Below are 14539 nucleotides of genomic sequence, written 5' to 3' on the forward strand. Positions count from 1 at the left end.
ATTGAAGTAATGTGACGGTAGATGACGCAATCGTCTGCGAATAATTTTATACAAGATTTTATGTTATAGGCTATATCATTTATATAAACCAAAAATAACAGCGGACCTAGAACGCTACCTTGTGGCACGCCTGAGGTCACGTTTACATATGAAGACGTTTTAGAATTTAAAACAACACACTGTTTACGACCACTTAAGTAATTCCGTAGCCAGGTTTGCAGCTTAGCATTAATATTCAGTGAAGCCAGTTTAATATCTAACAGATTATGTGGGACCGTATCAAATGCCTTGCGAAAATCGAGAAATAATGCATCAACAATGTTGTTACGGTCAAGCGCAGTCAGTACGTCATGCTGAAATTCAGTTAGTTGTGTGACGCATGAACGACCCTGCCGAAATCCATGCTGGGAGCGGGCAAAAAAATGAGTAGATTCGAGATATTTGAACAATGCGCTATAAATAACATGTTCTAATAATTTGCAACAGGTTGAAATTAAAGATATGGGACGATAATTTTGTACATGTTTTTTGCTTCCTGCCTTGTGTACAGGAACCACATTGGCTGTTTTCCAATCCCTTGGAATAACGCCGGTGTCTAGAGACAACTTGTACATTATGCATAAATATTGTGCAATAATAACGTGACACTTTTTAAGTACATGAGATGATATACCGTCAGGCCCTGTAGCCTTAGAGGTGTCCAGAGTACGCAGCAGACTATCCAAACCAGCGTAATCGATTTCAATTTCCGCCATTTCATTACCAATATTTTTTGAAGGTAGCATTGGAGAGTGTTCAGTTCTTTTTGAAAACACTGACTGAAAATAGGCGTTAAATGCTTCAGCTTTCTCCAAGTCATCCGTTATAGTTTTTTCCTGGGTTAAAAGGTCAGGGATAGCTGTGTCGTCTTTTCTGTTGCTCTTGACATACTTCCAAAAGAATTTTGGATTACACTTCAAGTCTGTGTTTAGCTTGTCAAAGAAGACACGCTTTGCCTGTTTTAGTTTTAACTTAAGCTCTTTGTTTACACTTTTGAGCTTTGTTTTATTTAGTGCTGTTCTCTTTTTAAGAAACCTTTTATGGGCATTCGCTGCTTTTCTAACAAGTTTGCGTATCTCAGAGTTGAACCAGGGTTTGTGCCTCTTTCTGCATCTTAGACACCTCGGAGGTACGTACATATTCACCAGCTCTGTAACCTTGTCACGGAAAATTTGCCACAATTCATCCATGCCGCATGACTCCGATATGCATAAAAAAGTGGGATAATACAAGACCAGCTCTTCGGAAATGGCATTAAAGTCCCCTCTGTCGTACATGAAAACATTTCGAGGGGTTTGCTTACACGCAGGTATTCTAGAAACGTTTAACTCTGCAACAACGCAACTATGATCACTAATTCCTGGACATACGTTTGTGTGAACAATAACATTTTCGTCATTGCTTAGTAAAAGATCTAGTAAAGCGTTAAACCGAGTTGGTTCGTTCACATATTGTTGTAGCCCATAGACGCTCATTAGTTCTGAAAAGGCAGAACAATTTCGATTTTTGTGTGGGGCTACACAGTCGGAATCCCATTTCATATCGGGCAGATTGAAATCCCCTCCCAGTATTACGCAGTGTGATATTTGTGATAGTATGTCGGAAAGTTGAATCAAAGATTCATTGTTGTGGTCAGGTGGGCGGTAAAACGATCCAAAAACGATGTTGTTTCCCTGGGGAAATTGGACGCGGCACCATACTGATTCAGTTTCATTATCAAAAACAACTTCTTCGCTGGCAAGGCTACTTGAAATTAAAAGAAACACGCCACCACCATGCCTGTTTCTATCTTTACGGTACACTGTAAAACCTGGCGGAAATATTTCTACATCCAATACTGTGTCGTCAAGCCATGATTCGGTACCCATAACGATTTGCGCTTTCACCGTTTCAAGTAAGATTGTAAACTCATCAATTTTGTTTTTTAGGCTTCGACAATTGACCACCAACAATACTGGTGTAAAGCTTTTTGTGATGGTATATTTCCCATTTGTTCTTAAGCTAGAATGATCATGTCATTTCCGCCCCAATATCTGAGCATGCGCCCGAAGAGGAACTGGTTGGTGCATGTCAGTATCCCAGGCAAATGCTTGTCCATTGATTACCAGCTTATCGTAACTTAAATGTACACGATTTTTCTTGTCGAGCTGTTTTTCTTTACTGTACTTCCAAAGCTGCCGGCGTTTTTCTTGAACTGCCTTGCTGAAGTCTTCTGATACGCTGTATGACGTCCCCTTGAATCTGTATGCATTTCGCAGAACAGATTCTCTTGATTTCGATCCTGAAAAGCTAGCAATTATTGGACGAATTCTTTCTGTTTTGTAGGCCCCGAGACGATGAGCCCTTTCTATTGCTATATTTTCCAGCTTTAATACATCCGTACAGACAGACTTAACTAGATTTTCGGATTCTTCCCAAGTTTCCTTTGGATGACTATCTGGTATTCCAAAGAATACCAAGTTTGTTCTCCGGCTTCTGTTTTCTAAGTCGTCTAGTTTGTCAGCGAACTTCTTTTCTGTTTCCTCTAGTGTAGTAAGGCGCTTTTCAATTACATTAGTTTTAGTAATCACGTCGTCCAGCTTTTTCCGAAGCTCATCCTGAGTTTTAGCAATGCCCGACAGCTTTTCCAACACGGTTTCCTGCCCTGACTGTAGCACCTTTAGCATTTCTTCGATTTTACTTATCTGTTCTCGCTCAGGCACAGACATAGGGCCAGGGTTTTGTTCTATGTCACCAGCCAAGAGTAGTAATGTCTGAGAGGCCACATCGTAACCCTCCAAGACAGACCAATTCAATGCGGCAGCCATACACTCGCGAGAAACAGCATAGCACGTCCAGATAAGCCATTTACCGTTAATGGGACACGACACTCTAAAAAGCATGTCATCACTGCTTCTAAAGCAATTACAACGGCATAAATAACTAACCTGATACATTGAACAGAGTGAGTGACGGCCGAGAAGAGCGCCGTGTCCCAGTGGGCATTGGTTCAGGGGCTCCCTTTTGTAGCCAGCAGTAGGCGGATCCGGAAGCGTACCACGATGCTTTGTCATCCAGCTCGTTTCGATGCGCAGATGGCACCGCTCCGAGGTGCTTGGTGAATCTAGTAGATCATGCGTAGTCGCTTGTGGAATGCCAAGAGCCGCTGGCCATGTGTCGATCGGTCGAAATGCCACGGGTGTAGCATACGTCGCCGCCGCTGCCATGAGCCCGATCAGCACCTGATACATTGAACAGAGTGAGTGACGGCCGAGAAGAGCGCCGTGTCCCAGTGGGCATTGGTTCAGGGGCTCCCTTTTGTAGCCAGCAGTAGGCGGATCCGGAAGCGTACCACGATGCTTTGTCATCCAGCTCGTTTCGATGCGCAGATGGCACCGCTCCGAGGTGCTTGGTGAATCTAGTAGATCATGCGTAGTCGCTTGTGGAATGCCAAGAGCCGCTGGCCATGTGTCGATCGGTCGAAATGCCACGGGTGTAGCATACGTCGCCGCCGCTGCCATGAGCCCGATCAGCACCTGATACATTGAACAGAGTGAGTGACGGCCGAGAAGAGCGCCGATATGTTCTGATGGAGGTGAGAGGAGAGCAGGACTGTCTCCGTGGCGCAATTGGCTAGCGTGATCGGCTGTTAATCGAAAAGTTGGAGGTTCGAGCCCACCCGGTGGTGGTGCGGCGCTTTTTTTTCTTTGGGCTGATAGCTTTGAAGATATGTTCTGATGGTGGTGAGAGTGGAGCAGGACTGTCCCCGTGGCGCAATTGGCTAGCGCGATCGGCTGTTAACCAAAAGGTCGGAGGTTCGAGCCCACCCGGTGGTGGTGCGGCGCTTTTTTTTCTTTGGGCTGATGACTTTAAAGATATGTTCTTATGGTGGTGAGAGTGGAGCAGGACTGTCTCCGTGGCGCAATTGGCTTGCGCGATCGGCTGTTAACCGAAACGTTGGAGGTTCGAGCCTACCCGGTGGTTGTGCGGCGCTTTTTTTTCTGTGGGCTGATAGCTTTGAAGATATGTTCTGATGGTGGTGAGAGTGGAGCAGGACTGTCTCCGTGGCGCAATTGGCTAGCGTGAGCGGCTGTTAACCGAAAAGTTGGAGGTTCGAGCCCACCCTGTGGTGGTGCGGCGCTTTTTTTTCTTTGGGCTGATAGCTTTGAAGATATGTTCTGATGGTGGTGAGAGTGGAGCAGGACTGTCTCCGTGGCGCAATTGGCTAGCGCGATCGGCTGTTAACCGAAAAGTTGGAGGTTCGAGCCTACCCGGTGGTTGTGCGGCGCTTTTTTTTCTATGGGCTGATAGCTTTGAAGATATGTTCTTATGGTGGTGAGAGTGGAGCAGGACTGTCTCCGTGGCGCAATTGGCTAGCGCGATCGGCTGTTAACCGAAAAGTTGGAGGTTCGAGCCCACCCAGTGGTGGTGCGGCGCTTTTTTCTTTGGGCTGATAGCTTTGAAGATATGTTCTAATTGTGGTGAGAGTGGAACAGGACTGTCTCCGTGGCGCAATTGGCCAGCGCGATCGGCTGTTAACCGAGAAGTTGGAGGTTCGAGCCCTCCCGGGTGTGGTGTGTTGCTTTTTTCTTTGCGCTGATAGCTTTGAAGATTTGTTCTGATGGAGGTGAGAGGGGAGCAGGACTGTCTCCGTGGCACAATTGGCTAGCGTGATCGGCTGTTAACCGAAAAGTTGGAGGTTCGAGCCCACCCGGTGGTGGTGCGGCGCTTTTTTTTCTTTGGGCTGATAGCTTTGAAGATATGATCTGATGGTGGTGAAAGTGGAGCAGGACTGTCCCCGTGGCGCAATTGGCTAGCGCGATCGGCTGTTAACCAAAAGATCGGAGGTTCGAGCCCACCCGGTGGTGGTGCGGCGCTTTTTTTTCTTTGGGCTGATGGCTTTAAAGATATGTTCTTATGGTGGTGAGAGTGGAGCAGGACTGTCTCCGTGGCGCGATTGGCTTGTGCGATCGGCTGTTAACCGAAACGTTGGAGGTTCGAGCCTACCCGGTGGTGGTATGGCGCTTTTTTTTCTTTGGGCTGATAGCTTTGAAGATATGTTCTGATGGTGGTGAGAGTGGAGCAGGACTGTCTCCGTGGCGCAATTGGCTAGCGCGATCGGCTGTTAACCGAAAGGTTGGAGTTTCGAGCCCACCCGGCGGTGGTGCGGCGCTTTTTTTTCTTTGGGCTGATAGCTTTGAAGGTATGTTCTGATGGTGGTGAGAGTAGAGCAGGACTGTCTCCGTGGCGCAATTGGCTAGCGCGATCGGCTGTTAACCGAAAGGTTGGAGTTTCGAGCCCTCCCGGGAGTGGTGTGTTGCTTTTTTCTTTGCGCTGATAGCTTTGAAGATATGTTCTGATGGTGGTGGGAGTGGAGCACGACTGTCTCCGTGGCGCAGTTGGCTAGCGCGATCGGCTGTTAACCGAAAGGTTGGAGGTTCGAGCCTACCCGGTGGTTGTGCGGCGCTTTTTTTTCTATGGGCTGATAGCTTTGAAGATATGTTCTGATGGAGGTGAGAGGAGAGCAGGACTGTCTCCGTGGCGCAATTGGCTAGCGTGATCGGCTGTTAATCGAAAAGTTGGAGGTTCGAGCCCACCCGGTGGTGGTGCGGCGCTTTCTTTTCTTTGGGCTGATAGCTTTGAAGATATGTTCTGATGGTGGTGAGAGTGGAGCAGGACTGTCCCCGTGGCGCAATTGGCTAGCGCGATCGGCTGTTAACCAAAAGGTCGGAGGTTCGAGCCTACCCGGCGGTTGTGCGGCGCTTTTTTTTTCTATGGGCTGATAGCTTTGAAGATATGTTCTTATGGTGGTGAGAGTGGAGCAGGACTGTCTCCGTGGCGCAATTGGCTAGCGCGATCGGCTGTTAACCGAAAAGTTGGAGGTTCGAGCCCACCCAGTGGTGGTGCGGCGCTTTTTTCTTTGGGCTGATAGCTTTGAAGATATGTTCTAATTGTGGTGAGAGTGGAACAGGACTGTCTCCGTGGCGCAATTGGCCAGCGCGATCGGCTGTTAACCGAGAAGTTGGAGGTTCGAGCCCTCCCGGGAGTGGTGTGTTGCTTTTTTCTTTGCGCTGATAGCTTTGAAGATTTGTTCTGATGGTGGTGACAGTGGAGCATGACTGTCTCCGTGGCGCAATTGGCTAGCGCGATCGGCTGTTAACCGAAAGGTTGGAGTTTCGAGCCCACCCGGCGGTGGTGCGGCGCTTTTTTTTCTTTGGGCTGATAGCTTTGAAGATATGTTCTGATGGTGCTGAGAGTGGAGCAGGACTGTCTCCGAGGCGCAATTGGCTAGCGCGATCGGCTGTTAACCAAAAAGTTGGAGGTTCGAGCCTACCCGGTGGTTGTGCGGCGCTTTTTTTTCTGTGGGCTGATAGCTTTGAATATATGTTTTGATGGAGGTGAGAGGGGAGCAGGACTGTCTCCGTGGCACAATTGGCTAGCGTGATCGGCTGTTAACCGAAAAGTTGGAGGTTCGAGCCCACCCGGTGGTGGTGCGGCGCTTTTTTTTCTTTGGGCTGATAGCTTTGAAGATATGATCTGATGGTGGTGAAAGTGGAGCAGGACTGTCCCCGTGGCGCAATTGGCTAGCGCGATCGGCTGTTAACCAAAAGGTCGGAGGTTCGAGCCCACCCGGTGGTGGTGCGGCGCTTTTTTTTCTTTGGGCTGATGGCTTTAAAGATATGTTCTTATGGTGGTGAGAGTGGAGCAGGACTGTCTCCGTGGCGCAATTGGCTTGCGCGATCGGCTGTTAACCGAAACGTTGGAGGTTCGAGCCTACCAGGTGGTTGTGCGGCGCTTTTTTTTCTGTGGGCTGATAGCTTTGAAGATATGTTCTGATGGTGGTGAGAGTGGAGCAGGACTGTCTCCGTGGCGCAATTGGCTAGCGTGAGCGGCTGTTAACCGAAAAGTTGGAGGTTCGAGCCCACCCTGTGGTGGTGCGGCGCTTTTTTTTCTTTGGGCTGATAGCTTTGAAGATATGTTCTGATGGTGGTGAGAGTGGAGCAGGACTGTCTCCATGGCGCAATTGGCTAGCGCGATCGGCTGTTAACCAAACAGTCGGAGGTTCGAGCCCACCCGGTGGTGGTATGGCGCTTTTTTTTCTTTGGGCTGATAGCTTTGAAGATATGTTCTGATGGTGGTGAGAGTGGAGCAGGACTGTCTCCGTGGCGCAATTGGCTAGCGCGATCGGCTGTTAACCGAAAGGTTGGAGTTTCGAGCCCACCCGGCGGTGGTGCGGCGCTTTTTTTTCTTTCGGCTGATAGCTTTGAAGGTATGTTCTGATGGTGGTGAGAGTAGAGCAGGACTGTCTCCGTGGCGCAATTGGCTAGCGCGATCGGCTGTTAACCGAAAGGTTGGAGTTTCGAGCCCTCCCGGGAGTGGTGTGTTGCTTTTTTCTTTGCGCTGATAGCTTTGAAGATATGTTCTGATGGTGGTGAGAGTGGAGCACGACTGTCTCCGTGGCGCAGTTGGCTAGCGCGATCGGCTGTTAACCGAAAGGTTGGAGGTTCGAGCCCACCCGGTGGTGGTGCGGCGCTTTTTTTCTTTGTGCTGATAGCTTTGAAGATATGTTCTGATGGTGGTGAGAGTGGAGCAGGACTGTCTCCGTGGCGCAATTGGCTAGCGCGATTGGCTGTTAACCAAAAGGTTGGAGGTTCGAGCCACCCGGTGGTGGTGCTGTGGTTTTTTTTCTTTGGGCTGATAGCTTTGAAGATATGTTCTGATGATGGTGAGAGTGGAGCAGGACTGTCTCCGTGGCGCAATTGGCTAGCGCAATCGGCTGTTAACCGAAAAGTCGGAGGTTCGAGCCCACCAAATGGTGGTGCGGCGCTTTTTTTTCTTTGGGCTGATACCTTTAAGATATGTTCTGATGGTGGTGAGAGTGGAGCAGGACTGTCTCCGTGGCGCAATTGGCTAGCGCGATCGGCTGTTAACCGAAAGGTTGGAGTTTCGAGCCCACCCGGCGGTGGTGCGGCGCTTTTTTTCTTTGCGCTGATAGCTTTGAAGATATGTTCTGATGGTGGTGAGTGTGGAGCAAGACTGTCTCCGTGGCGCAATGGGCTAGCGCGATCGGCTGTTAACCGAAAGGTTGGAGTTTCGAGCCCTCCCGGGTGTGGTGTGTTGCTTTTTTCTTTGCGCTGATAGCTTTGAAGATATGTTCTGATGTTGGTGAGAGTGGAGCAGGACTGTCTTTGTGGCGCAATTGGCTAGAGCGATCAGCTGTTAACCGAAAGGTTGGAGGTTTGAGCCCACCCGGTGGTGGTGCGGCGCTTTTTTTCTTTGCGCTGATAGCTTTGAAGATATGTTCTGATGGTGGTGAGAGTGGAGCAAGACTGTCTCCGTGGCACAATTCGCTAGCGCGATCGGCTGTTAACCGAAAAGTTGGAGGTTCGAGCCCTCCCGAGTGGGGTGTGTTGCTTTTTTCTTTGCGCTGATAGCTTTGAAGATATTTTCTGGTGGTGGTGATAGTGGAGCAGGATTGTCTCCGTGGCGCAATTGGCTAGAGCGATCTGCTGTTAACCGAAAGGTTGGAGGTTCGAGCCCACCCGGTGGTGGTGCGGCGCTTTTTTTTCTTTGCGCTGATAGCTTTGAAGATATGTTCTGATGGTGGTGAGAGTGGAGCAGGACTGTCCCCGTGGCGCAATTGGCTAGCGCGATCGGCTGTTAACCAAAAGGTCGGAGGTTTGAGCCCACCCGGTGGTGGTGCGGCGCTTTTTTTTCTTTGGGCTGATGGCTTTGAAGATATGTTCTTATGGTGGTGAGAGTGGAGCAGGACTGTCTCCGTGGCGCAATTGGCTTGCGCGATCGGCTGTTAACCAAACGGTCGGAGGTTCGAGCCCACCCGGTGGTGGTATGGCGCTTGTTTTTCTTTGGGCTGATAGCTTTGAAGATATGCTCTGATGGTGGTGAGAGTGGAGCAGGACTGTCTCCGTGGCGCAATTGGCTAGCGCGATCGGCTGTTAACCGAAAGGTTGGAGTTTCGAGCCCACCCGGCGGTGGTGCGGCGCTTTTTTTTCTTTGGGCTGATAGCTTTAAAGGTATGTTCTGATGGTGGTGAGAGTAGAGCAGGACTGTCTCCGTGGCGCAATTGGCTAGTGCGATCGGCTGTTAACCGAAAGGTTGGAAATTCGAGCCCTCCCGGGAGTAGTGTGTTGCTTTTTTCTTTGCGCTGATAGCTTTGAAGATATGTTCTGATGGTGGTGAGAGTGGAGCACGACTGTCTCCGTGGCGCAGTTGGCTAGCGCGATCGGCTGTTAACCGAAAGGTTGGAGGTTCGAGCCCACCCGGTGGTGGTGCGGCGCTTTTTTTTCTTTGTGCTGATAGCTTTGAAGATATGTTCTGATGGTGGTGAGAGTGGAGCAGGACGGTCCCCGTGGCACAATTCGCTAGCGCGATCGGCTGTTAACCGAAAAGTGTCAGGTTCGAGCCCTCCCGAGTGGGGTGTGTTGCTTTTTTCTTTGTGCTGATAGTTTGAAGATATGTTCTGATGGTGGTGAGAGTGGAGCAGGACGGTCCCCGTGGCACAATTCGCTAGCGCGATCGGCTGTTAACCGAGAAGTTGGAGGTTCGAGCCCTCCCGGGAGTGGTGTGTTGCTTTTTTCTTTGCGCTGATAGCTTTGAAGATTTGTTCTGATGGTGGTGACAGTGGAGCATGACTGTCTCCGTGGCGCAATTGGCTAGCGCGATCGGCTGTTAACCGAAAGGTTGGAGTTTCAAGCCCACCCGGCGGTGGTGCGGCGCTTTTTTTTTGGGCTGATAGCTTTGAACATATGTTCTGATGGTGGTGAGAGTGGAGCAGGACTGTCTCCGAGGCGCAATTGGCTAGCGCGATCGGCTGTTAACCGAAAAGTTGGAGGTTCGAGCCTACCCGGTGGTTGTGCGGCGCTTTTTTTTCTGTGGGCTGATAGCTTTGAATATATGTTTTGATGGAGGTGAGAGGGGAGCAGGACTGTCTTCGTGGCACAATTGGCTAGCGTGATCGGCTGTTACCGAAAAGTTGGAGGTTCGAGCCCACCCGGTGGTGGTACGGCGCTTTTTTTTCTTTGGGCTGATAGCTTTGAAGATATGATCTCATGGTGGTGAAAGTGGAGCAGGACTGTCCCCGTGGCGCAATTGGCTAGCGCGATCGGCTGTTAACCAAAAGGTCGGAGGTTCGAGCCCACCCGGTGGTGGTGCGGCGCTTTTTTTTCTTTGAACTGATGGCTTTAAAGATATGTTCTTATGGTGGTGAGAGTGGAGCAGGACTGTCTCCGTGGCGCAATTGGCTTGCGCGATCGGCTGTTAACCGAAACGTTGGAGGTTCGAGCCTACCCGGTGGTTGTGCGGCGCTTTTTTTTCTGTGGGCTGATAGCTTTGAAGATATGTTCTGATGGTGGTGAGAGTGGAGCAGGACTGTCTCCGTGGCGCAATTGGCTAGCGCGATCGGCTGTTAACCGAAAGGTTGGAGTTTCGAGCCCACCCGGCGGTGGTGCGGCGCTTTTTTTTCTTTGGGCTGATAGCTTTGAAGGTATGTTCTGATGGTGGTGAGAGTAGAGCAGGACTGTCTCCATGGCGCAATTGGCTAGCGCGATCGGCTGTTAACCGAAAGGTTGGAGTTTCGAGCCCTCCCGGGAGTGGTGTGTTGCTTTTTTCTTTGCGCTGATAGCTTTGAAGATATGTTCTGATGGTGGTGAGAGTGGAGCACGACTGTCTCCGTGGCGCAGTTGGCTAGCGCGATCGGCTGTTAACCGAAAGGTTGGAGGTTCGAGCCCACCCGGTGGTGGTGCGGCGCTTTTTTTCTTTGTGCTGATAGCTTTGAAGATATGTTCTGATGGTGGTGAGAGAGGAGCAGGACTGTCTCCGTGGCGCAATTGGCTAGCGCGATTGGCTGTTAACCAAAAGGTTGGAGGTTCGAGCCACCCGGTGGTGGTGCGGTGGTTTTTTTTCTTTGGGCTGATAGCTTTGAAGATATGTTCTGATGATGGTGAGAGTGGAGCAGGACTGTCTCCGTGGCGCAATTGGCTAGCGCAAGCGGCTGTTAACCGAAAAGTCGGAGGTTCGAGCCCACCCAGTGGTGGTGCGGCACTTTTTTTTCTTTGGGCTGATACCTTTAAGATATGTTCTGATGGTGGTGAGAGTGGAGCAGGACTGTCTCCGTGGCGCAATTGGCTAGCGCGATCGGCTGTTAACCGAAAGGTTGGAGTTTCGAGCCCACCCGGCGGTGGTGCGGCGCTTTTTTTCTTTGCGCTGATAGCTTTGAAGATATGTTCTGATGGTGGTGAGTGTGGAGCAAGACTGTCTCCGTGGCGCAATGGGCTAGCGCGATCGGCTGTTAACCGAAAGGTTGGAGTTTCGAGCCCTCCCGGGAGTGGTGTGTTGCTTTTTTCTTTGCGCTGATAGCTTTGAAGATATGTTCTGATGGTGGTGATAGTGGAGCACGATTGTCTCCGTGGCGCAATTGGCTAGAGCGATCTGCTGTCAACCGAAAGGTTGGAGGTTCGAGCCCACCCGGTGGTGGTGTGGCGCTTATTTTTCTTTGCGCTGATAGCTTTGAAGATATGATCTGACGGTGGTGAGAGTGGAGCACGACTGTCTTTGTGGCGCAATGGGCTAGCGTGATCGGCTGTTAACCGAAAGGTTGGAGGTTCGAGCCCACCCGGTGGTGGTGCGGCGCTTTTTTTTCTGTGGGCTGATAGCTTTGAAGATATGTTCTGATGGTGGTGAGAGTGGAGCAGGACTGTCTCCGTGGCGAAATTGGCTAGCGCGATTGGCTGTTAACCGAAAGGTTGGAGGTTCGGGCCCACCCGGTAGTGGTGCGGTGCTTTTTTTCTTTGGGCTGATAGCTTTGAAGATATGTTCTGATGGTGGTGAGAGTGGAGCAGGACTGTCTCCGTGGCGCAATTGGCTAGCGCGATCGGCTGTCAGCCAAAAGGTCGGAGGTTCGAGCCCACCCAGTGGTGGTGCGGCGCTTTTTTTTCTTTGGGCTGATAGCTTTGAAGATATGTTCTTATGGTGGTGAGAGTGGAGCAGGACTGTCTCCGTGGCGCAATTGGCTAGCGCGATCGGCTGTTAAACGAAAAGTTGGAGGTTCGAGCCTACCCGGTGGTTGTGCGGCGCTTTTTTTTTCTATGGGCTGATAGCTTTGAAGATATGTTCTGATGGAGGTGAGAGGAGAGCAGGACTGTCTCCGTGGCGCAATTGGCTAGCGTGATCGGCTGTTAATCGAAAAGTTGGAGGTTCGAGCCCAACCGGTGTTGGTGCGGCGCTTTTTTTTCTTTGGGCTGATAGCTTTGAAGATATGTTCTGATGGTGGTGAGAGTGGAGCAGGACTGTCCCCGTGGCGCAATTGGCTAGCGCGATCGGCTGTTAACCAAAAGGTCGGAGGTTCGAGCCCACCCGGTGGTGGTGCGGCGCTTTTTTTTCTTTGGGCTGATGACTTTAAAGATATGTTCTTATGGTGGTGAGAGTGGAGCAGGACTGTCTCCGTGGCGCAATTGGCTTGCGCGATCGCCTGTTAACCGAAACGTTGGAGGTTCGAGCCTACCCGGTGGTTGTGCGGCGCTTTTTTTTCTGTGGGCTGATAGCTTCGAAGATATGTTCTGATGGTGGTGAGAGTGGAGCAGGACTGTCTCCGTGGCGCAATTGGCTAGCGTGAGCGGCTGTTAACCGAAAAGTTGGAGGTTCGAGCCCACCCTGTGGTGGTGCGGCGCTTTTTTTTCTTTGGGCTGATAGCTTTGAAGATATGTTCTGATGGTGGTGAGAGTGGAGCAGGACTGTCTCCGTGGCGCAATTGGCTAGCGCGATCGGCTGTTAACCGAAAAGTTGGAGGTTCGAGCCTACCCGGTGGTTGTGCGGCGCTTTTTTTTCTATGGGCTGATAGCTTTGAAGATATGTTCTTATGGTGGTGAGAGTGGAGCAGGACTGTCTCCGTGGCGCAATTGGCTAGCGCGATCGGCTGTTAACCGAAAAGTTGGAGGTTCGAGCCCACCCAGTGGTGGTGCGGCGCTTTTTTCTTTGGGCTGATAGCTTTGAAGATATGTTCTAATTGTGGTGAGAGTGGAACAGGACTGTCTCCGTGGCGCAATTGGCCAGCGCGATCGGCTGTTAACCGAGAAGTTGGAGGTTCGAGCCCTCCCGGGTGTGGTGTGTTGCTTTTTTCTTTGCGCTGATAGCTTTGAAGATTTGTTGTGATGGAGGTGAGAGGGGAGCAGGACTGTCTCCGTGGCACAATTGGCTAGCGTGATCGGCTGTTAACCGAAAAGTTGGAGGTTCGAGCCCACCCGGTGGTGGTGCGGCGCTTTTTTTTCTTTGGGCTGATAGCTTTGAAGATATGATCTGATGGTGGTGAAAGTGGAGCAGGACTGTCCCCGTGGCGCAATTGGCTAGCGCGATCGGCTGTTAACCAAAAGATCGGAGGTTCGAGCCCACCCGGTGGTGGTGCGGCGCTTTTTTTTCTTTGGGCTGATGGCTTTAAAGATATGTTCTTATGGTGGTGAGAGTGGAGCAGGACTGTCTCCGTGGCGCGATTGGCTTGTGCGATCGGCTGTTAACCGAAACGTTGGAGGTTCGAGCCTACCCGGTGGTGGTATGGCGCTTTTTTTTCTTTGGGCTGATAGCTTTGAAGATATGTTCTGATGGTGGTGAGAGTGGAGCAGGACTGTCTCCGTGGCGCAATTGGCTAGCGCGATCGGCTGTTAACCGAAAGGTTGGAGTTTCGAGCCCACCCGGCGGTGGTGCGGCGCTTTTTTTTCTTTGGGCTGATAGCTTTGAAGGTATGTTCTGATGGTGGTGAGAGTAGAGCAGGACTGTCTCCGTGGCGCAATTGGCTAGCGCGATCGGCTGTTAACCGAAAGGTTGGAGTTTCGAGCCCTCCCGGGAGTGGTGTGTTGCTTTTTTCTTTGCGCTGATAGCTTTGAAGATATGTTCTGATGGTGGTGGGAGTGGAGCACGACTGTCTCCGTGGCGCAGTTGGCTAGCGCGATCGGCTGTTAACCGAAAGGTTGGAGGTTCGAGCCTACCCGGTGGTTGTGCGGCGCTTTTTTTTCTATGGGCTGATAGCTTTGAAGATATGTTCTGATGGAGGTGAGAGGAGAGCAGGACTGTCTCCGTGGCGCAATTGGCTAGCGTGATCGGCTGTTAATCGAAAAGTTGGAGGTTCGAGCCCACCCGGTGGTGGTGCGGCGCTTTCTTTTCTTTGGGCTGATAGCTTTGAAGATATGTTCTGATGGTGGTGAGAGTGGAGCAGGACTGTCCCCGTGGCGCAATTGGCTAGAGCGATCTGCTGTCAACCGAAAGGTTGGAGGTTCGAGCCCACCCGGTGGTGGTGTGGCGCTTATTTTTCTTTGCGCTGATAGCTTTGAAGATATGATCTGACGGTGGTGAGAGTGGAGCACGACTGTCTTTGTGGCGCAATGGGCTAGCGTGATCGGCTGTTAACCGAAAGGTTGGAGGTTCGAGCCCACCCGGTGGTGGTGCGGCGCTTTTTTTTCTGTGGGCTGATAGCTTTGAAGATATGTTCTGATGGTGGTGAGAGTGGAGCAGGACT

At 50.9% G+C, this 14539-nt stretch overlaps 1 protein-coding gene across 1 annotated transcript; it reads right to left on the reverse strand.

Annotated features, from left to right (window-relative positions):
* Nucleotides 1–2012: 2012 nt before the first annotated feature.
* Nucleotides 2013–3591, reverse strand: LOC142783993 (uncharacterized). The gene has a single exon (XM_075882609.1). It carries the CDS (start codon nucleotides 3561–3563, stop codon nucleotides 2055–2057), a length of 1509 nt encoding a protein of 502 aa, XP_075738724.1. The 5' UTR covers nucleotides 3564–3591; the 3' UTR covers nucleotides 2013–2054.
* Between the last annotated feature and the right edge of the window lie 10948 nt (nucleotides 3592–14539).

This window comes from Rhipicephalus microplus, unplaced genomic scaffold, assembly GCF_043290135.1.
Source record: "Rhipicephalus microplus isolate Deutch F79 unplaced genomic scaffold, USDA_Rmic scaffold_13, whole genome shotgun sequence".
NCBI classification, from domain to species: domain Eukaryota; kingdom Metazoa; phylum Arthropoda; class Arachnida; order Ixodida; family Ixodidae; genus Rhipicephalus; species Rhipicephalus microplus.

Excerpts from the sequence above, each read along its gene's own strand:
- LOC142783993 (XM_075882609.1), bottom strand. The coding sequence starts at position 3,563 with ATGTATCAGGTGCTGATCGGGCTCATGGCAGCGGCGGCGACGTATGCT.